This window comes from Apiospora marii (genome assembly GCF_038362585.1).
Source record: "Apiospora marii strain CBS 49790 chromosome Unknown utg000001l_segment0_segment0, whole genome shotgun sequence".
Lineage (NCBI taxonomy): Eukaryota > Fungi > Ascomycota > Sordariomycetes > Amphisphaeriales > Apiosporaceae > Apiospora > Apiospora marii.
This window is the reverse complement of record NW_027117372.1, coordinates 3,035,297-3,060,102: the sequence shown is the minus strand read 5'-3', so window position 1 is coordinate 3,060,102 and position 24,806 is coordinate 3,035,297. Positions and strand designations below refer to the sequence as shown.

The 24,806-nt window shown below is 35.0% G+C and overlaps 3 protein-coding genes across 3 annotated transcripts; 2 read left to right on the top strand and 1 right to left on the bottom strand.

Annotated features, from left to right (window-relative positions):
• Nucleotides 1-1,678: 1,678 nt before the first annotated feature.
• On the top strand, nucleotides 1,679-6,569 carry PG985_000992 (Cyanobacterial phytochrome B; the record flags this gene model as incomplete). Its single annotated transcript, XM_066820761.1, has 3 exons — nucleotides 1,679-4,457; nucleotides 4,510-6,137; nucleotides 6,207-6,569. 3 exons carry the CDS (start codon nucleotides 1,679-1,681, stop codon nucleotides 6,567-6,569), a joined length of 4,770 nt encoding a protein of 1,589 aa, XP_066691640.1.
• Nucleotides 6,570-7,373: 804 nt separating this feature from the next.
• PG985_000991 (uncharacterized protein) lies at nucleotides 7,374-9,424 on the bottom strand (the record flags this gene model as incomplete). The annotated part of the gene is made up of 2 exons (XM_066820760.1): nucleotides 7,374-8,679; nucleotides 8,781-9,424. The coding sequence occupies 2 exons, from the start codon at nucleotides 9,422-9,424 to the stop codon at nucleotides 7,374-7,376; spliced, it is 1,950 nt and encodes a 649-aa protein (XP_066691639.1).
• Nucleotides 9,425-11,541: 2,117 nt separating this feature from the next.
• Nucleotides 11,542-12,696, top strand: PG985_000990 (uncharacterized protein; the record flags this gene model as incomplete). The annotated part of the gene is made up of 5 exons (XM_066820759.1): nucleotides 11,542-11,551; nucleotides 11,734-11,981; nucleotides 12,050-12,129; nucleotides 12,187-12,556; nucleotides 12,628-12,696. 5 exons carry the CDS (start codon nucleotides 11,542-11,544, stop codon nucleotides 12,694-12,696), a joined length of 777 nt encoding a protein of 258 aa, XP_066691638.1.
• Between the last annotated feature and the right edge of the window lie 12,110 nt (nucleotides 12,697-24,806).

Below are 24,806 nucleotides of genomic sequence, written 5' to 3'. Positions count from 1 at the left end.
GCTCCAGCCTAGGTAGTCCACATGTTGCTCTTGCCCGAATCCAAGCCTACATGCACATAGGCAGGTAATGACTCGAGCAAGCAGACAGTGCGATCGAATGCAGTGTTGCCAGCAGCAGCAGGCGTGATTCACCCCATGAAAAACAAGCCAGCCATAATGTAGATAGACTTCAGCATATCAGTTCGGATGAGAGGGCGCCATGGTTTACAATAGCGACAACGAGGGCAATGGGGGACAGGCAGTACCATAGTTATGTAGTGATAGCGGTTTCCCGACAGCTCCCTACCTATATGGTTGATGGGCCCTGGTATTTATCGTTATATAGATCAGCGCTATCAACGAGCTCAAGGTCCTGTTTGTCTGTTTCGAGCCGATGTGGTATTACCCTGATCAAGCAAAATTGTGTCCTCGTCCGAGCCCACTGCACTGGCATGGGGCTTGGTGTCTGCCCCACGGGCAGTAGTCTAGGCCTAGGCCGCCAATACCAATACCGGGTCCCTGCAAGAACCTGAGGACCTCCATTGTCTGCTCGTAACAGAGAGAGGGAGAGAGCCTGAGAGAGAGCCTGAGTGCCTGCCAGCCTGCTGTCTGTACCCGGTCCTTGTTGTTTGATGTGCTCACCACATTACATTTGGGGGCACCCAATGTCCCTAGTCGCTTCCATGCCTGCCCGTTCCCCGCTAGGTACCCCCCATCGCTGCACTACTGCACTGCAGGATGCACAGTGACGGTGTTTGATTGCTACCTCCGTGCTCGTAGTAGTAGCCGTAGTATAGCGCCAGAGGAAGGCCAGCTACCCAACTGAAGTACAGTATGCATGTATCAACGTATGTACCTACTTTACCTACCTGCCTAGACACGAACCGGTTCTGCGCTTTCTTCCCACACTTGTGCGAGCCGAAACCTGAAGGAAAGAATTGATTGCACTGGCCCGATCACTCGAGTGCGTGCTTGATCTTTTCCTCCAGCCGATTCGGTCCTGTCAATATCAAATACTGCATTCTGTACCATACCGGCACCGGCACCGCACTGGCGCTACCTACCGACTGCATACATGTACATACACCCCAAGGCCCAATACCTCAAGACCTAAAGCTGTTTGCCACCGACATTGCATTGCCAACAACATCACGACAGCTACTTGAGCCTACGACTTACTACCTACCTTACCACCCTATCCAGGTCGCATATCCCCCTCGACACTCGTTCGTGCGACTGCTACTGCTACTGCTACGGCGCCCACCACCCCTGCGCTTCGAATTATACTTCGTTCTCGGCCCCAGTGAACCCACCCGTTCGCGATTCAGAACTACGGTGCAGCAAAGTTACGGATCGATTGCTTCATGCAACTCTATTGTGTTCCGGGGCCACTACGACAAATCAACAGATGCTGGTGTCCGTGACCGATTAGGCTCATTGGGTATAATCCTTGGCAATCACACGCCAGACCCGGCATCTTTCGAAACGAAACACCACCGCGAGAAGCACCATCCGGACAAGGCAATTTAGAGTTGGGCAAACTGGCCCTCGTCGACGTCCGCTGACACCCACTACCCCCTCCAACAGCCGCCATCGAGCGCTCGGAGGGGCTCGATCGACAGGGAATCATTTGCACTCCCTCTAGAGACACAGAGGCCCCAGGCCCCTGTACCCCAGTCCTCGCGCCCAGATTTGCATTATGGAGTCCAGCCATGACCCCGACCTGACTGACCAACAGCCGCCAACAGCACATACAGACAGCGATAACCCGCCCTCGACACCAACAACGTCGACGTCGCATTCAACACAACAGCTTGATGACCTGGACGCGCACAGCGGTGGTGGGCAAAGCAGCCAACACACGCAAGCAGCACCACTGCCGGGGAATGACGGTAGTACTGGGTCTGGCAATAGTACAGACAGCACCACAACGCCGATGCAGGATGATGGACATCACCAGGCAGCTGCAGCACAACCGTCGTCCGCGCCGCCCCATCAACAGGAGCAGAACCCGCCGGCCTCGCCTCCACCACCGGAAGCTCACGATTTCGCGAGTGGTCAACATGGACCAGCATTGACAAGAGCGCCGGAATCGTCAGAAATCGCGGACCTCGAGACAGACGACGAGGATACCACACCGCCCGCTCGCAGCAAACCCATTCCTATATTCCCTGACGCGTTCGAGCCCGACCAAGCCATGACTCTCGACGGGTCGGCCCCGCCCCCGTCCTCTGGAGCCCCGTCTTCATGGAGCCAGAGTTCCGACCATCAACTCGGACATGGGAGCAACAGCAGCAACGCCGACCCCGCAGACCGGGTGTTTCCCATCCGCTCTGTTGTGAGCGTCGATAGCTCACAGCCTACCCCCTGGTCTCTACCGCGGACATCTGGCGAACACGACTATTTCGATCGCCGCTCCCGGTCTAGCAATTCGCACACAGATGCTGATCTGTCAGGTATGAGGCGCGCCGAGACCGTGTCTACCCCGACCGGCGAGAAGGACCGTAGCTCCAGCAGACCAGCGGCTAGAGGTAAGAGGAAGAACACAGTGTCGGGCAGTCCGTTTTCTGTTACGAGTCCGCCACCAGCGGAGCATCGTCACGCTGGTGGGCTGACACTGTTCAATGATGCATCGTCGGATACATCAGACAGGTCGGGCCCGCCAAGAGGCGATACCGCTTCTCATAAAGTCGGCGATGCCTCCAGCGGGGGCCGAAGGTCGCCCGGAGGTGACCCCAATGAGGCTCTGTTCACCACGCGCTTTCGGCACGTTGTCACAGACGAGGGCCACGCCATCCTTACCGGAAGAGATGGTACATTAGAGCGCTGTGAGGATGAGCCGATCCACACTCCCGGTGCTGTGCAGTCATTTGGACTGCTTGTCGCGATAAAAGAAGACAGCGAGGGACAGTTCTTGGTACGAATTGTCAGCGAAAACTCCCAGCGAATACTTGGCTATACCCCACAGCAGCTATTCCGGCTGGACAATTTTGTGGACATCTTCTCGGAGGAGCAGGCCGACAATCTGCTCGACCATATCGACTTCATCCGTGATGACGACGCTGATCCTGCTACAAATGGCCCGGAGGTATTCAGTATCTCCATCAGACCCCTCGGAAGCAGAAGCGTGAAGCTGTGGTGTGCCATACATGTAACGCCTGCCAACCCGGATCTTGTCATCTGCGAGTTCGAGCTTGAGGATGACCATGAATATCCCCTGCGTGGGCCGGATGAGATGACACCGCCGGTACCCCAAGATACTCTGTACCAAAATCCCACGCTGGAGGAGTTCAATGAGAGCACTGAAGTCAGTAGCCGCCCTCTTCGGGTGTTGCGCAGTGCCAGGAAGAAACGCGGCGAAGCAGGCGCAATGCAGGTCTTCGACATCATGTCACAGGTCCAAGAACAGCTGGCGGCTGCACCAAGTCTGGACAAGTTCCTCAAAATTCTGGTGGGAATTGTCAAGGAATTGACAGGTTTTCATCGTGTCATGGTGTACCAGTTTGACTCGGCTTTCGATGGCAAGGTTGTAACTGAGCTGGTAGATCCGACCCACACGCGAGACCTTTACAAGGGCTTGCACTTTCCTGCCTCAGATATTCCCAAGCAGGCACGAGACCTCTATAGGGTCAACAAGGTCCGACTCCTGTTTGACCGAGACCTGGAGTCGGCAAGGCTCGTCTGCCGGACTGTAGAGGATCTTGAGCAGCCTTTGGACCTCACCCACTCTTATCTCCGCGCCATGTCCCCCATCCATCTGAAGTACTTGAAGAATATGGCGGTACGTGGCTCCATGTCAATTTCTATTAATGCCTTTAACGAACTCTGGGGCTTGATTTCCTGCCATTCGTACGGGGACCGGGGAATGCGTGTTCCCTTTCCCATCCGCAAGATGTGCAGATTGATTGGAGATACTGCTTCGCGCAACATAGAGCGGTTATCCTATGCATCGCGGTTGCAGGCGAGAAAGTTGATAAACACGGTACCGACCGACAAAAACCCTTCCGGGTACATCATTGCCTCTTCCGATGACCTTCTCAAGTTGTTTGACGCCGACTTCGGGATGCTATCCATCCGCGGCGAAACGAAAATCCTTGGCAAGATAGGGCAAACACAGGAAGCTCTCGCCCTCCTCGAATATCTAAGAGTCAGGAGGTATACCTCGGTTGTCACGACGCAGGATGTTACGGAAGATTTACCCGATCTGCGGTATCCTCCGGGCTTTTCCGTCATCGCCGGTATGCTGTATGTGCCACTTAGCGTGGGTGGCCACGATTTCATAGTCTTTTTCCGAAGGGGCCAAATACGCGAGGTCAAATGGGCCGGAAACCCATACGAGAAGGTCATCAAGGAGGGTACGTCCGCCTACCTCGAACCGCGGAAGAGCTTTCAGGTATGGCACGAGACAGTCGTCGGCAAATGCAGGGAGTGGACGGAGGAGCAAGTCGAAACCGCTGCGGTACTCTGTCTTGTCTACGGTCAGTTAATCATGGCATTCGCCCACGTGACAGTCTGCTAATGTTCCACCAGGAAAATTCATCGAGGTTTGGAGACAGAAGGAGGCAGCGCTGCAGAGCAGCCGCCTGACTCGACTGCTCCTAGCCAACTCAGCCCACGAAGTACGGACACCGCTGAACGCCATCATCAATTACCTTGAGATCGCCCTGGAAGGCAGTCTCGACCAAGAGACCAGAGACAACCTTGCCAAATCTCACTCGGCGTCCAAATCATTGATTTACGTCATCAATGATTTGCTGGATCTGACTAAGACCGAGGAAGGACAGGAGCTCATCAAGGATGAAATACTCGACTTTCCTGCGTGTTTGGAGGAAGCTACCGCGCCCTTCAGGACCGATGCCAAGAGGAAGAACATTGGCTATGAAGTGGTCGACCATCCCGGGTTGCCACGTTTTGTACATGGCGACCACCGCCGGGTGCGACAGGCGATCGCCAACATGACGGCCAACGCGGTTCAACACACCAGCAAGGGGCACGTCAAGGTTGAGTGCTATGTTGCCGAGGTTGCTGAATCCCGAGTGAGGATCGAAGTTGCGGTTCAGGACACGGGCCGTGGCATGAGCAACGACCAGCTTGACGCACTCTTCCAGGACCTGGAACAAGTGTCACTGGATACTGACGAGGCGAATTCCGAGGACGAGGCCGAGAAGCCCGGCGAAGGACGGAGCTTGGGGCTGGGCTTGGCAATGGTGGCTCGTATAGTGCGGAACATGGACGGCCAGCTGCGACTCAAATCGGAGGAAGGCAAGGGATCTCGTTTCGTCATCCAGCTGCCTTTCGAGCTACCCAGTAGCGACATGGTGGAGAAGTCCGAGTCGACAACAAAGGTTCCCAGTTCTCGATCCAGTGTTCCCTCTGTAACCAAAAGCCTGCCGCCCGCCCCAGCCGGCGAGGTGACGCTCATCAACCGAGGCAGTGGCGGCGGGAGCGGCATCAATATTCCCAACCTCAAAGAACGGCGAAGCTTCGACGAAACAAACAGCGTCAACAGTCTGACGAGTGGCGCTAGCAAGGCCAGCGCGCAAAGTAACATGAGCGATGCTGACCGCCTCATCGATGCCATCCAGACACCCTTATCTATCGGGGAGCGCGATTCGGAACCAGACCTCATGGGCCGTCGGGATTCCAAGGGTCCAGCCATATCTCACCGCCTTTCCAGCACCAGCCTCAGCTCCGTGGCTGCGACAGGCGGCGCCGCCGCCAGCCATTCGGAACGGCCAGCATTACCCGCCCGGTCCACTACGAGCCCGACCGGGCAAGTTGCCAAGTCGCGGCCGGTGGAGGACGGCAAGCTGTACATTGCGGACACCAAGACGCCTGTGATGCCCATCAAGGTGCCGGACGAGTATACGGAGGCGCCTCCGCTGCCCCAGACTGGAGAGTCGTCCGGGGTGCTCTATGAAGTTTCCGATAAGCCCAAACCAGAAGGCCAGAAGGCGCCGCCCAAGGCGCCAGCCAAAGCTCCGCAGGACAACCTTCGAGTCCTCATTGCCGAGGACGATCCTATCAATATGAGGATTCTGCGCAAGCGATTAGAGAAGGCCGGCCACCACGTTTCCCATGCCGCGAACGGGGAGGATTGCGCAAGCGTTTATAGTGAACAATCCGCCGCTTTTGATGTCATCCTCATGGATATGCAAGTCAGTGCCCTGCAGCATGCTGCCTACCCAATGCGCAAGAGTGAAAATGCTCACTAACCGTACTCACAGATGCCCATCGTTGATGGTCTAACTAGCACAAAAATGATCCGAGCGTTCGAAAAGTCGGAGAATTGCCAGGCACTGTCGTCCCTGGCCAGTCATCAGGGGCGGGTCCCTATCTTTGCAGTATCCGCGTCCCTGGTCGAAAAGGAGAGGCCGACATACATCGATGCTGGTTTCGACGGGTGGATCTTGAAGCCCATCGACATCAAACGATTGCATACACTGCTGTATGGCATCACGGACGATGACACGCGCAACTCTTGTCTCTACGTCCCCGGGGAATGGGAACGCGGAGGCTGGTTCCAGGCTCGGTCCATCGCAAATTCTTCGAATTCATCAGACAACAACACCACGCCCACCGGTCTGTAGTGGTGGGATCGCCTTCGAAAGGGTGGGGAGGGGGTTATTCATGGGTCAGTCCGAGACTGCATCGGAGCTGCGCATACGACACGACGGCAACAGAGGCTGGGGGGGCTGTGACAGGCACACATTTGGATGGCGTTCAGGGGGTCTTGATTATCTATTCTTCTTCTCACAAGAGCCCGGCATCAAGGAAAAAAAACGGGTTGGTTCAAGACTCGGGGTACGGTGGCTAGCTAGACGTTTTGGAGGGCAACCATGTCAAAGTACACGCATTGCATGGAGTTCGGGGGGTGATGTGTGATATCCCGCTGCTTATGGTTTTCTACCTTGTCTATATATGTTTTCAGCGTACTAGGGGGTTTGGCTCGAGGCAGAACAGGAGTACGTTTTGCAACGAGGGCTCATCGACCAGTGGGTGTGCTTTGGTGGTGCACAAAACTAGCCACAACGTACTCAGTCTGGCCAGAATGCACGTCTTTATAACCTGTGGGACTAGCGTAAGCACAAGTAGAAAGCATAGCGGCATCTTCCAATATATTGATTGCCTCGAATCAAGTCGAGTCTGCTACAATGACCATGACAGTATTACATCAGGTGAACAAGACTACAACTGTCCACAGCAGGATATTTCCGGGTGACTCCAAGTCGCTATATCTAAAAAGGTCCCGGAAGTCTCGCGCGCTCATTTTAAAAAAAAAAAAAAAAAAAAAGACCAAGACGCAGGGTGGGAAGCAGCACCAACCCGGCCGGTGGCCATGCACTGAGACTACCAGGCTGTTCATTGCTCAGTACTACATACGAACAGACATCTCAATCCATATACATGGGGTCGCCCCCTCCCGCACCGACGCTCTGTACAGGGGCACTGTACCCTGTTTTGTTCGTCGTGTTCCGCGCTCGCTGGTTGCCCCCTTGAGCTGAATTGTTCAAAGTCTGCAGGGACCTTCCCATGTCGGCGGTTTGAGTGGCCAGCCCATCCACGGTGAACCGGCCCTCGTTTCCGCCTCCCAGCCGGCGAGTCCTGGGGACCTCGAGTTGCTGCTGCTGCTGCTGCTGCAGTGGCTTAGCAACGACCGGTGTGCTTGTGTTCATGGGGAAATCATCTTCCTCCATCTCGGCATCGGCATCCTGGTCACTGTTGTCGTCGTTGGCGACTGAAGCTGCCGATGCCGATGCCGTCGTTGTCGGGGTTGTGTTGGCCCGCACATCATTCGACGGTGTAGTCCCAGGAGCGGCGACGGCGTGTCGGGGTTGGGCTTGCAAGCTGGTGGCGGCGGGTTTGGGCTGGGCTATGACAGGGGAATCGGGGGTGGCGGTGTGGGCTGCGGCCGGAGTCGGCGTGGGCTGCTCAAGCGGTCTCTGCGAGCTCATGCCAGAGCCCCTGGATGAAACAATGACGTTCTTCCAGCGCTCAATGGCTCGCGAAACCAGAGTCGTCAAGTCCACATGGCGATCGTCGAGGTTCAAGCCCACGGATTGCGGACCCTTCATGCCAAACTCCAAGCAGTACGAGACAATGGACGGGTTGAAGGGTACGGTCGCCGGTGGCATGACCCTGAACTCTCTCGGCTGCTGCAGGTGGTTCAGCTGGTCAATCTGGGACTTGAGGTTGACGCTCTCTTGCCTCAAGTAGTGCTGCGACTCCTTGAACTTGTCCACCTCCTTCTGCCTCCGGCCCACGCTCCGAGCAAGCTCCAGGGTCCACAGTTCGCTGCGGCGCTGCGGCGGGAGCTGTTCCCACACGGCATATGTTGACTGCAAGTGCTCGTTGACCTGCTTTTCCAGGTTGGCAGCGGCCTTCTCTGCCTTCTTGACGCTTTCCCGCAGATCCAGAGGGGCGTGGGTTTGCGAAGGTGGGTAGGTCAGATCGTCACTCGAAGCCGTGGTGGCTGCGGCACAGGCGACCTTCCATTTCCTAAACTCCTCCTGGAACCATGTTTTCAGAGCGTCAAACTGCTTCTGTGCGGGCGGCTGTATGGACCACGAAGTAGATGTCGGGTGTGGCGTGGACGAGAAGAGGGTGGGCGGTGCTTGGAGACACTGGAGCGTCAGGGCTGGGAAGTCGAGGGCCAGGGGGTCGAAGTCGAAGGGGACCGAGTTCATATCGATATGTTGCCTATACGCGGAGGGGGAACCCCTAGGTTAGCGCTCGTGCTTCTCCGCAACGGCCCCCTCGAAGAGCGGGCGGGTGCCCGGCAGGGGATCAAGAAGACATACTTGGCTGCCCTCCACGAGCTCAGCATCTCCCTAAGGGCCAACTCGGCTGCCCTGGCCGTGTCCACCGCATCCGTCAGCTTCTGCCGGGCGTCGAGCTGCTGCTTTTGGGCGGCCCTGCTAGGAACTCGCTGCGGTTGCAGGCTCTGTCTCCTAGTCGGATCCGCCTCGTCCCATTGGCTGCCGACCTGGAAATCGCCGTTCCGGGGTGGCAGGTCGTTCATGACGCCCGTGGCCTCCCAGGACGGAGGCAGAGGCCACTTGGGAGCTTGGTCGACAAAGTACTGGCCCTCCTTGGGGATGGAGGGGCGTTGGGGGTTGGCCTCGTGGGCGGAGCTCTTGCCGGGTGCGGTGGCGGTTGAGCCGGTCGGGGTGGTCGGGGTGGAGGCATCACGTCGGGCCAACGAACCTCGCGGCTGCCTTCTAGTTATGGTGCCCCGCATTTTTCGAATGGCGTCGACATCGTGAAGACCGTCCGGGGGCTTGGGGTTTCTCTCCTTGATGTACAGGTCCAGATGTCTCCCCAGCGAAGATGAGGTGAAGGGCTGGGCGCAGTAGGGACAGCTTCGATCCTTGGGGGCGCCAGGTTTTGCAGCGGCGGGCGAGTCGTTGCTGTTGCTGGCGGGATTGCCCCCAGCGTCGGACATGGCTGCGGGTGCGTATTATATGCTTATAGTATACTCGAGGGGGTGTTTTGTACGCTTCTTTTCTGCTTTCAAGGGAAAAGGACAGGGTCAAATGAACGTGAGTGGCTGCGGTAGAATCGAAGCTGAAGTCAACGGCCGCGGGCAATGCTTCCCAGAAAGCTCTCCATCCGGCGACCGTTCGTTCGCGGAGCTAGTTGTTACATTCGGTAGCTTCGGAAGTTCAGATGCTGATCGGAATGGATGGCTCGTTTGGGTACCGAGGAGATGGAATGGGCTGGATGAGAAGCGAGCGGATAGGGAGTCGGCTGTATGTGCCAACGTGTCGGCGATTGCAAGGAGAAAACAAGACGCGGCTTCAAACGGCTTCAGAAATTACAGAGAAGGGGAAAGGTCGGGGAGGGGGAGAACCCAGTCAACGACGACGTGAACAGTAAACACAACACAATACAACACAACACAACGAACGCACTTGCACCGAGCCAAAGGGGGAGATGCGAAAGATGTTGCTTTTTCTCTGTCTTGCCCTGCTCGGGGTTTTTTCTTCCCCCCTACTGAATCCAATTGTTCTGATGATTTGATTCCAGGGGCTCCATCCAGTACGTCCCGAGCAGAGAGCAACAAAAAAAAAAAAAGAGGGCTAGCTTAGTATTTAATCAGGTACCTGGCTCGCGACCCTGAGCATCAAATGCACACCCCCCAAGATGAGAGGTCCCTTCGTACATCAATACATTACCGCAGTTGACATAGACACTCCAAGTTGCCCTTTTGATTTCCTTCTCTTTCATCTTCTACCCTTCTGCACCTGTGGAAATCAGCTTTTGGTGCACGGAGAATAAAATACGAAGATAGTTTTTCTTCTTTTTTTTTCTTGTTTTTTTCTTAATACAGTCTTGCAGACGAACAAGTATGACCTAGGCAGGTCGATAGATACAATCGCCAATGGCTGTACAGCGACCGGAGGCTTAGGTGTGTACATAGGTATGGCTATGCTTGCGCAAGTACCGCAGACCTACATAGGTAGCTATGTAGATATCCATTAGCCAGACCTAATCAATAATTCGGAAAGGGAGCCAGGATCCTACGCAACGACCCAGACAGCGACCCACCAGTAGACAGACAAACACGGGCTGATATACTGTGCTGACTGCGAGCTGCACTTGCACTCGTTATCCACGAGTGACGGGTGGGCGGAGGCACGCATGTACCGAGGCATTGGTCTGTTATGGATGCTGCATTGTCAAAGAAGCTTCGGCAGACCAATTGATATCCATGATTGTGTGCAAGAACAAGTATATTACTGCTAGTAGTATGTATGTGCCAAGCCAAGCAGACAGACTCGGGGTTTCTGCTCAGGGGCGGTGGAAGACAAGACAAGACAAAGACCACCAGAACCACCGCCGGCAGCTCCATCGTCTCGACATTAGCACTGATCGTCGTCAAGGGGGGCTGCAGACCTGCAGCGGTTTGGTTGGCTCCTGGCTGGTTCCAATGCGGCGCCCGGGGAACCAGCCCATCATCTCCGGCTGCTGGGCACTCTCGCACTGCCAAGGGGAGGTCGGAGAGAGGTGAACAGGTATCCCGACTGTCCCGACCGCCAGCCAGAGGCAATTGGCACTGTAGGCTGGGGGCGCTCAGGGAGGCCCACCAGCGGGAGAGCTGAGGTCGACCAACTGGCATTCACTGGGGCACTGGTACCCAACCGCGCAAGAAACCGTCGCGTTGTACCCTCTACCCACGAGCCCACTAGCCGCGCTTATTGGACTCGTGCTGCCGCGGTGCCGGATGGAATTGGTGCAGCGACCGTTAACGCGCCGTAATGCACCCACCGTAACTGACCGTGCAAGTAGCTAGCTCGTAACTGTGGCATGGCGCTTGTAACGCGTCGAGCCACACGCATCCTGCTGTTGCTGTATGCAAAGCTCCAGCCAAGCTGCTCTGCTAAACCATCGCCAACGGGTCCATCACCAGCTTCAATTCCGCAACGCACCTTTGCGCCCCATACTCTGCTTGCACCATCTCTCGGGCGCATCACTCCGCCGCCATTTCTCTACGTGTAGCCGTACCTGGTCTGCATTTTATTACCACCACCAACCTCGGCTTTTCAAACGCCACCCAACATGCCTCCTGGTAAGTTGCTCCGCTTCCAACCGCCATCGCGTACCCGTCGCCATCCGTCGGCGCAGTGCCTGGTTTCCTTATATACTCATATGTGCGTATTTGGATGTGATGGTCATATGGGTACCGCATTGCAGCAAAACATGGCATCCTCACCTCATCTGCAATCTGGACTAACCTCCACTAACCCACAGCCATCAGCGACGACGAAGCTTCCGAGCAAAACGACGTCCAAGTCTCGATCCCCTCGAACCGACGCGGAAAGAAGGCATCCATCGGCTACCAGGATGATGACGTGTCCGATAATCCAGAGCCAGAGCACTCGGAACACGACGGAGAGACCGGCGGAGGCGACGAGAACGACGACGACGACGACGACGACGAAATAGGCGAGGACGAATTTGTCGTGGAAAAGATTGTCGGTCACGAGGTCTTACCTAATGTAAGTAATGCCTGGCCCCTCTGTTTGCTTGTTGCGACTGACGTTTTCCTTCTTCTCCGTGGTAAAAGGGCAACATCAAATACAAGGTGAAATGGGAAGGCTGGGAGAAGAAAGCAGACCAGACGTGGGAGGACGAGGATAACCTGAAGTAGGTCAAGTCGTTCATTGGGTTGATCGGACTGCCACTGACCCAGAGCCAAATTAGAGACAACGCATCTCTGGTTCTTAGAGAGTACTTAGAGAGCGTCGGCGGTCGAGAAAAGATCCTGGACGAGACAGAAGCGGCGGCTACGCAGAAATCGGCCAAGAAGCGCGGCCGGCCGGCAGGCTCGAGCGGGACTCCAGCCAACGGCAAGCGTACGAAGCGCGGCAGTCACCCGGCATCTCAAACACCGCCGGCGAGTGTGAGCAGCAAAGAATGGAAACCGCCGGCCGGGTCTTGGGAGGACGAGGTTGCCTATGTCGATGCTTGCCACGACGAGAATACTGGCAAGCTTCTTGTCTACCTAACGTGGAAGAACGGGCACAAGACGCAGCACGATCTCAAGGTGGTCTACTCGCGATGTCCTCAACAGGTACGTGTGTATTCGGCGGCGATGATGTGTGGCCAGGTCGGGTCCAAGGCTAATACCGCGCATCACAACAGATGCTCAAGTTCTACGAACGTCATGTCAAGATTGTCAAGACCACCGCGGACGCCAACATGGAACAATAGCGAGCAAGCGAAAGCGAGGCTTGGGCGTGCACATTACTAGTTCTGGGTATTGGAGTATAGGGTGGTGTAAAGCTGACATTTCGCGTTCCAATGAAGTAAGTCATGGAGGGCATTAATCCATGATATACACCCCTCCCCAACACGTCTTCGTTGAGTTCCGTGTATACTATTCATTATATTCGAACCGGGGAGGAAAGGCAAAAGAGGGAAACCAAAGAAATCAAGAAAAGCCATTCACTTACGGACATTGACAAGGCAAGGGAAGGCCTACGTAATACATGAAAGAAGGGGGTGGGAGCGCTGGGCTGGGGTACTAGTGTAAGGTCCAGCTGACTTGCAGGCTTGGTGGTGCGTTTGGGGGGTGCATGGTGCCTGTAACAGACCCTTGTCTTCTGAGCGATGTACCGCTAAGCTGGGGGCCTGGCGAGCTTCGGCCAATCATCCGCGGGGATACGAAAGCTCTGCCTGCTCCACCTCGGGCCGGTTCTCCACCAGCAGCCCAGCCTTGCCATTTAACCCAGCCAGCCTCGCTATTTACGACGGCCGGGATGGCGGGGCAACGCACGACTATTTCTACTTGACTGCTGCCACCCATACATGGGACGGAGACCTGCAGCTACATCTTGGTTCAAAGTCAGTCTTGTCTCGTCTCTCTTCTTGCTCACTTGCCCACTTGCTCGCTTTACTCCTTCTCTATCTACCCTCCAGCAGCCGTCTGCTCATCTGTCCTACAAACCGCTGTTGTGTCGGCACTGGGCCTTCGTAGACATCTTATCCTGCCTGCCATCCATTCACCAATCCTCCTGCCTACCTACCTATCCGGGGTACGCTTTCTCGGTAAGACACACACCTACCTGGTCGGTTGTAGGCTTCTCTGGTAACAGTAAACTGACATGAAACAGTCGCAGTCATGAAGAGAAACGACGTCATTGCTATCATCATTATTATCCTCTTCCTCGTCCTCGCCCTTGTCAGTTTTGGCATCTACCGATTGGTCCACATGGCACGCACCCAAGGCACCGTTACTAGCAGCAGCAGTGGCAGCAGCAGTCTGGCCGACTAGGCGACTAGCTGGTTGATGAGGGGCCTCTTGACGATTGGCTATGATACAGCGGCTGTAATAAGGCGGCCGCGAAATAGGTTCGCACTTTGCGAAATGTAATTATATGACGGGACCAGGACCAAAGGATAGAGGCGAGGCGGGTGGGCATGTTTTAACGATATGATATGAATGTATATTTGAAATGGGATATATAATTAAAGATAGGTTAAAATATTTAAAATGGGATATATAATAAATTAATAATTTGTTTTATAAAAAACGTTAATTTATTATTTATATTAAAAAGAAAATCTATTTAAAATTTATTATTTTTTATATAATAAATTAAATTAAATAAATATATAAATTAATTAATTATATAATAATTAATTAATAATAAATCGATAATAATATATTTATTAAATAATTATTTATTAATTTCAATTCTTTTATTTCTTATTTATTGATATTTTAATATTATTTATTTTATTATTTTATTATAATAAGTTTTTAAATAATAATTAAGGATTAATATAACCTCTTTTTTTATATTTATATAACTTTTCTTTAATTTTATAAAAACGTGATATTTGTTATTAAAATCATGAAAGAATTAATTATTATTTTTTTTTTAATTTTTTTTTTTCGTTTTTATTTTTTATTAAACAATAAAAAAAGAATATAAATATAAAGTTATTTTTTATTTCGATTTTTAAAATATTATATTATTAATAGTTTTAATAATATTAAGGTATTTTAATTTTAATAAATTAATAAATTTAATAAAATATTTCGATTTTAAACCGTTATAATATATAATTAATAAAATAATTTTTTTAAAATTATTAAAGGTACCTTTTATAAATATATATAATATAACGTCGTTATTAATATTAATATTTATTATAATATATATAAATAGATATTAAAATTTAATAATTATATATATATTTAATAATATATAAAATATTAAAGATATAAATAATAATATATAAATATATATATATAAAAGAAAAATTATAAATTTTAAAAAACGTTTATTATAAAAATTTGTATTTATTTTTAAAAGCTTTTTTTAAAAATTTATATAAAATCGATATTTATATATATTAATTTTAAAAACTTTATTATTTAATATAAATAATCGTTAATAAATTTTAAATTTATATAATATAAATAAATATAATAATTTTTTTTTAATAATTAAATATAATATTATTATAAACTCTAGGTTTATTTTAAACTTTATATTATAAAGAATAATAAATAATTATAATTAAAGGTTATAATAAAAAGGGAGTTTAATATTTACTATTTATTATTATTAAAAACTTAATTTTTTTAACTTTATTATTTAAAATATCTAATTTTTTTAATATAAAATTATTATTAATTTATATTATTATTTATTTATTTTATATTATTTATATTAATTATATATAATATATATTAAAAAAAATTTTTAAATAAATAAATTAATAATAATATATTTATTAAAAAATTATTATATTATTAATTTTAATTTATTTTTTATTTATTATTAATATCCTTTTTTAAATTAATTAAATTAATTAATAATTTTATTATATTAACTTTTATTAAATTTATTTAAAAGTTTTATATTTTTAAAAATTTTATTCTTATTATATATATATATAAATATACTTTTTATTATTTAATAATATTAATAACGATTTTTATTTTTATATATTTTATATATAATATATAAATTACATATATAAAAAAATAGATTTTTAATTATAATTTTAAGGATTTTAAAATCGATTTTATTAAAAATAATATAATAATTATAAAAATAAAAATTTTTAAAAATTAAAATTTAATTATTAATATAATAATATTAATTTTATTAAAATTATTAAAAATATTTTTTATAAAAATATATAATATAATATTATTATTTATTTAAAAGTAATTTTATATATATTTTATATAATTAAAATAAAAAATAATAAATAAATAAATAATAATATAATTAAAAGAAATTAAATTTTTAATAATAATAAATAAAAAATATTAAACCCCTTTTTTATTATAACTTTTAATTATAATTATTTATTATTCTTTATAATAAAAAGTTTAAAATAAATTTAAAATTTATAATAATATTATATTTAATTATTAAAAAAAGAATTATTTATTTATATTAAATAATAAAGTTTTTAAAATTAATATATATAAATATTAATTTTATATAAATTTTTAAAGAAAGTTTTTAAAAATATATATAAATTTTTATAATAAATATTTATCCTTTTAAATTTATAATTTATTTATCCTTTTTATTATATATATATATATTATTTCTTATATAATTTTTTTTTTTATATTATTAAATATATATATAATTATTTAAATTTTAATATTTATTTATATATATTATAATAAATATTAATATTAATAATAAAATTATATTATATATATTAATAAAAAATATTTTTTAAAATTTTAAAAAAGTTATTTTATTAATTATATATTATAATATAATAAAATTAAAATATTTTATTAAATTTATTAATTTATTATAATTAAAATTCCTTAATATTATTAAAGTTATTAATAATATAATATTTTAAAAATTAAAATAAAAATTGAAAAATAAAAAAAAATAAAAATTAATTCTTTTACGATTTTAATAATAGATATTATATTTTTAAAAAGTTAAAAAAAAAGCTTTATAAATATAAAAGAAAAGTTTTATTAATCTTTAATCGTTATTTAAAAATCTATTATTATAAAATAATATAATAAATAATATAAAAATATTAATAAATAAAAAATAAAATAAAATTAATAAATAATTATTTTATAAATATATTATTATTAATTTATAATAAATTAATTATTTTATAATTAATTAATTTATATATATATTTAATTTAATTTATTATATAAAAATAATAAATTTTATATAAATTATTTTTAATATAAATAATAAATTAATATTCTTTATAAAATTAAAAAATAATTAATTAATTTTTATTTTATAATAAAATTAAATTAAATTTTTTAAAATTAAAAAAAACCTTTTATTATAATAATTATTAATTTATATTATAATATATTTTTAATTTAAATATTTAATAATATATTTTTTAAAATATAAATAAAATAAATTAAATAATATAAAAAACTTTTAAAAATAATAAAGATTTTTTTTTTAAAAATAAATAATATAAAAAGATAATAATAATTAATTCTTTTATTAAAGAATTTAATAAATTTTAATAAATAAACTTTTCTTCCTTTTTTTTATTTTATTTAAATTTTATTATTAATTTTAATTTTATTTTATCTTTTTAAATATTTATAATTTATTAATAAAGTTATAAATATACTTTAATATATAATAAAGATATTCTTTTTTAAAAACCTTTTATATTTATATTATAAAAGTTTATTATAATATATTATATATTTAATATTATTATTTTTTAAAATAAAGTTTTTAATATTTTTTATATTTAATATTTAATTCTTTAAATATATAATATAATTTTATTTATTAATTAATTTATAATATTTAAATTCTATAATTATTAATAATATATTTTATATTATTATTTTTATTATTTTAAATATAGTAATTAAATTAAATTAAATTAAATTAATTTATATTTTAAAATATTAATATTATAATATATGTTTTTTAATTAAATTATATATTGAATAATATATAATTTTAATTATATTAAAATAAATAATCTTTCTTTTTATATAATAATTAATTATTAATAATTTTTATTATTAATATTTTCTTTTTAAAATTCTTAATAATATATAATTTTATTAATTTTTAATTAATTTTATTTTTAAATAAAGAATTTTTATAATTATTTTATTATTAAATAAATAATTTTAATTAATCCCTTTTTTTAAAGATTAAATTATTAATAATTAATATTAATTTTATAAAAATATTTTATTTAATATTTTAAAAAGGCTTTAAAATAAACGTTAATATTATTTCCTTTAATAAAAGTTATTATTTTTTATTTTATATTAAATATTATATTATAATATTAATAATTATATTTATTATATTATTTATTAATAAATTTTATAAATATCTTTTATTATATCTTTTATAATATCCTTTTTATTTTATAAAATATTAGATTTTTAGTTTATTTTTAATTTTAAATATATATTAAATAATTAATTTTTTAATTTTAAATAATTATTATTTATTAATATCGCTTTTTATAATAATATATTTTAATTAAACTTTTATTTAATTATATAAAGTTCCTTTTTAAACGTTAAATATAATTTAATAATTAATATTAATTAATATATTTTCTATATTTTTAAAATTTTAATTTATAAATTAATAAATTGATTTTCTTTATAATTATAAAACGTTTTATTTATTATTAAGATTGGAAATTGATTTAATTAATTTGAATTTATTTAATTTTTAATTAATTAATTTTAATTATTGAATTAAATTTAATTAATCTAATTTAATTAATAAATATTTTAAATTTAATTAATTTCGTTAATTAATTAAATAAATTTAATTTAATCTTAATTAATAACTAAATTAATTAATTAAAATTCATTTTTTATTTATAATAAATAATAAATTTATTTAAAAATAAAAAGATTATTATATATAATTTATTTAATAAATTAAAATTATTTATATTATATTTAAAAGTTTAAAATATTTAATAATAGTATAAGAATTATATTAAAATTTAAAATAAATAAAATAATATTATTTTTTAATATTAAATAATTTAAAATAAATATTTATAATATTATATTTTTAAATATTATTGTTTTCTTAATATTTAATTAAAATATCAATATTTTAGTTTTATAATTTTAATATTTTAATTATAATTTTAATATTTTAAGCTTTTATTTTTAACATTTTAATATTAATATTATAATTTTAATATTTTAATTTTAATATTTAATAATAGTATTATAGTTTTAATATTTTAAGGTTAATATTTTAATTTTATTCTTAAAACTTTAATATTAATGTTTTAATATTAATTTCTTTATTTTAATGTTTTAATTTTAATGTTTTTATTTTCTATCTTACGAAAGACGTTAATCTATTATTTATATTAAAAAGAAAATTTATATAAAATTTATTACTTTTTATACGATAGATTAAATTAAATAAGTATATAAGTTAATTAATTATATAATAATCGATTAATAATAAATCGATAGTAATATATCTATTATTAAAGGATTATTTATTAATTTTAGTTCGCTTTTTTAAATTTATTTCCCGTTTATTAATAACGGTCCTTTCCTTTTAATTAATTAAATTAATCCGCGATTTTATTATATCGATTTTTATCGAGTTTATTTAAAAGCTCCGTAATTTTCAAAACTTTATTTTCGTTTTATATATATATAAATATACTTTTTATCGTTTAATAATTTTAATAATAGTTTTTATCGCTATATACTTTATATATAATATATAAATTATATATATAAAGAATTATATATTATAATAATTCGAGAGGTATATTATTAAACGCGGTTTTAAATATTTTAAAATCGAGTTTATTAAAAGTAATATAGTAATTATAGAAATAAAGTTTCTTAAGAAATTAGAATTTAATTATTAACGTAACGACGCCGGCTTTATTAGAATTATTAAAGGCGCCTTTTATAGTCGCGTATAATATAGCGTTATTATTATTATTAATAATTATTATAGTATATATAAGTGGGTATTAAAATATAGATAGTATTATAAATATATAATAATATAAAAAAGATTAAAGTAAGAAATAATAATATATATATATATATATATAATAAAAAGGAGAAATAAATTATAAATTTTAAAGAATATATATTATAAAAATTTATATTTATTTTTAAAAACTTTCTGCGAAAATTTATATAAAATTGATATTTATATATATTAATTTTAAAAATTTTATTATTTAGTATAAATAATCTCCGATAAATCTTAAATTTATATAATATAAACGAATAATTTTTTTTTTTCAATAGTTAAATATAATATTATCGCGAACCTTAGGTTTATTTTAAATTTTATACTATAGGGGATAATAAATAGTTATAGTTAAGGGTTATAATAGAAAAGGGGTTTAATATTTATTATTTATTATCGTTAAAAGTTTAATTTTTTTTAACTTTATTATATAAAATATTTATTTATTCTAATATAGAATTATTATTAATTTATATTATTATTTATTTATTTTATATTATTTATATTAATTATATATAATATATATTGAAAAAAAATTTAAATAAATATTTTTATTTTAATATCTTTATTTTAATTTTAATATTTTAATATTAATATTATAATATTAATATTTATATTTTAATTTTAATATTTTAAGAATAATATTATAATTTTAATATTTTAATTTTAATATTTTAAGAATAATATTATAATTTTAATATTTTAAGAATAATATTATAATTTTAATATTTTAATTTTAATAAATAAAAGGGTTATTTTAAATATTTATATTATTTATAATATATCTATTTAAAACTTTCTTTTTTCGATTTATTCCTTATTACTATTTAGTTAAATTAATTTATTTAAATCCTTAAATTTTTAATTATTTAATAATATAATTTATTTAATCGCCTTTAAGTTTAATTTATTTTAGGATTTAATTATAATATTTCTTAATTAAGAAAAAGACTGTTTAGTTTTAATTATAACAGTAAGAATACTTGAATATTTTTTAATTAAATTAATTAAAATTAGAAATCGATCTTTATTAATTAATTAATATTTTAATAGATTAATCTATTTATTTATTAATAAATATTTAAATTAATAATAAATAAATAAATAATTTATTTATTATAATATTAAACTTTTGTTTAAATATTCGATATATTTATCGGTAATATTTTAATTTTAATTTCTTTAAAATAATTCGTTATCGAAATCGTCGTTTATATCGTTATTATCGATTAAATCGTCGTTATTTAATTCGTTAATATCGTTATTATCGTTATTATATCGAAATCGATTATATTCTAATTTTAATAAATCGATAATATCGTTTTTAATACCTTAATAAAAATATAAAACTATATTATTATTAAAGTATATTATTTTAAATCGTAGATTTAAAATAATATTAGTAATATAAAGTTTATAATTTTTAATCGTAACGTTATTTAAACAATAAGGAAAATATTTCTTTAATTTTTTAATACTCGTTTAAATAGATAAAATTAAATTAGAATATTCTAAGACTTATTTAATATTATAAATAAATCTTTATTTTTTAAAAAAAGAAAAGAATAATAAATAAAATAAATATTATATTAAGGTTATTTCTTTTTTTTATATTAAAATCGATAATAAATGTATTAAGTTTATTATATATTTAATAATTATAAAATAAATTTATAAATAAAGTCGGATATTTTTTATTTTATAATTTAACTAATAGTTTAATAAATATTTTCAATAATTACGGTTAATAATAATTAATTAATATCGATTAAGAAAATCGATTTAAATTTGTTATTTTCTATATTAATATTAATTTATAATGTTACGCTTTTAAAATAATTAATTAATAATATTATTTAAAAAGTAGAATTTTAATATATTAAATTATTTTTTAATTTAAATCTTTTTTCTAATATATATTATATATAGTTAATATAAATAATATAGATCAAATAGACAATAATATAAATTAATAATAATTTTATATTAAAATAAATAAATATCTTAAATAATAAAGTTAAAAAAATAAAACCTTTAATAATAATAAATAGTAAATATTAAACCCCCTTTTTTATTATAATTTTTAATTATAATTATTTATTATCCTTTATAATATAAAATTTAAAGTAAACCTAGGATTCGTAATAATATTATATCTAATTATTAAAAAAGGAATTATTTATTTATATTATATAAATTTAAAATCTATTAAAGATTATTTATATCGAATATAAAATTTTTAAAATTAATATATATAAATATCGATTCTATATAAATTTTTTAAAAAAGCTTTTAAAAATAAATATAAATCTTTATAATAAATATTCTTTATAATTTATAATTTATTTCTCCTTATTATATATATATATATATATATATATTACTATTTTTAATCCCTTATATATTATTAAATATAGATATAATTATTTAAATTTTAATACCTACCTATATATATTATAATAAATATTAACATTAATAACAATATTATATCGCACGCGCCTATAAAAAGCGCCTTTAATAACTTCGAAAAAACTACTTTATTAATTATATATTATAACGCTTTAAAGCTAGAATATTTTATTAAATTTATTAATCGATTAAAATTAATATACCCCGATATCGTTAAAACTATCGATAATATAATACTTTAAAAGTTAAAATAAAAAGTAGCTTTATATTTATATTCTTTCTTTATTATTTAATAAAAAATAAAAATAAAAAAGAAATTAAAAAAAATAATAATTAATTATTTTATAATTTTAATAATAAATATTACATTTTTATAAAGTTAAAGAAAAGTTATATAAATATAAAATACAAATTCGCGTTAATCCTTAATTATTATTTAAAAATTCGCCGGAATAAAATAATAAAATAAATAACGTTAAAACACCGATAAATAAGAAATAAAGGAATCGAAATTAATAAATATTTCTTTAATAAATATATTATTATCGATTTATTATTAATCGATTATTATATAATTAATTAATTTATATATTTATTTAATTTAATCTATTATATAAAAAGTAATAAATTTTATATAAATTTTCTTTTTTAATATAAATAATAAATTAATGTCTTCTGTAAAATAGTATTAAATTAATTAAAAAAAGAATTAATTAAGTTTTTATATAATAAAGAATTATAATTATTAAGGGGAATTTTTCGTTAATTTATTTTTAATTAATAAATATTAATATTAATATTTTAATTAAATAATTCTTTAATTTTAATATTATATTAAATTGAAATAATAATTTACCGGACTTAATTTATTAAATTTAAATTTTATATTAATATATTATTATTATAAAAACTAATATTTAAATAAATAACTTATTAATTTAACAGTTATTATTATTTGAATTTAAACCGTTATTTATATAAAAAAAGAGATTTAAATTCCTTTTTTTTATTAAAATATAACGATTTAATATATTATATATTATTAAATTAATAATATATACGGTATAATAAATATCATTATTAAATACTTTATTTGTTTTAATTAAATAAAACGATTTAAAGTTATTAATAAATATATTATTATTTATTATATTATTGTAAATAATAATAAATTAATAAAATAATATTAATATTTATTTTATTAAAAAGAGGTTAATAAAAAACTTATTAATAAACATTTTCTATTTTAATTATACTATATAGGTATATAATATTCTAAAATAATTTAAAAAAATTTAAACCTGTATAAAAATTATAAATTAATTTAAAACTAATTAATTTAAAAATTAATTTAAAATCATTATTAATAAACAATAAATCAACTTCTATATAATTAATTTAATTATTTACTGTTTAGATATTAAATATTATATTAAAATAACTATTATCTTTAAAATAGTTATTTAATTCAATATTAAATATACTTAAATATTTAATAAAATCGCGTTCGAGGATAGATTATAATTTTCTTAATTTATAATAATATTATTAAATATAATATATTAATATTAAATAAAATTAATAAAAGAATTAACTTACGGTTTAAAATATATAATTAAATCTTAAAATAAATTAAAATTAACTATATTAAACGATAAACTATTATCGATAATAAAGGTTAAAACTTTATTATAAATAATATCGTTATTAAATTCGATAATGGTAATAGTATAGGGGTGTTTTTATAATAATTCGAAAGGGTTATTTTATTAATTTTTTAATTTTCAAAGTTAATAAATTAATAAATATATTTAATATAGAAATTAAATATTAAAATTAATATTTAAAATGAAATAGAGTTAACTTACTTTTTTATTATTTCCTTTTTAATTTTAAATTATAAGTAATTATTAAATGCTTTAATTAATAATAACGTTATAAATCAAATAATTAAAATCCAGCTAATTTAATTTCGATAGGCCAATCGCATTTAAATAATATATTATTTAAATATTAATTTATATATCTTAATATTAAAATATATTTAAAAATGAATATTTATATAGTGTATATATATTTAATTCGATAATTACAATTCTGTTTAATCGATAATAAAAAACGTTTAAATAAACTATTTTTAATGATATAAATCGATGAATTATTATTATTTAGTTTAAAATCTAATTTATTAAAACGCTCTTTATTAAATAGAGAATTAATTAATAATTCGATATTAATATTAATATTATCGTCAATAATTTTATTTAAATTATTATTTTCGATTTCATTATTATTAAAAGAGTTGGTTAAAATTAAATCGAATAACTTATTTAAATAAAACCATTAATTAAAATTTAAATAAACAGATAGACATTTAAATCTTTATATAAATAAATATTAAAATAAATATTTATTAAAGTAAATATTTATTTCAATATTTACCTAAATAGAAATTTAAATAAATTAATATTAAAAATTACTTACCTTTATTTAACGATCTATAAATATTTCTATTTATAAATCTAACATTATATAAAAAGGAATTAAATTCCGAATTAAAAAGAGATATTTTATTTAAATAACGTTATTTAATAAAATAAAAAGATAAATATTTATTTATAGAAATAAATATTTAAATAAATAAGAAATGGAATAATAAAGGTAAAAAGTGATATTTAAATATATATAAATATATTTAAAAGAATAAGTATATATATATATAAAAGCTTTATAGAATTAAAATTTTAAAAGAAGAGGAATTATAATAATATTTATTTAAAATTAAAATTTAAAAATAGAATAACGTATTAAATTAAATTTTAATGTATTATTAAATTTAAATATTACGGCATTAAATTTCTAAATTAGAATTTAATACCGTATTTATTTTTAAAATTAATCTTTTATATATTAATTAAA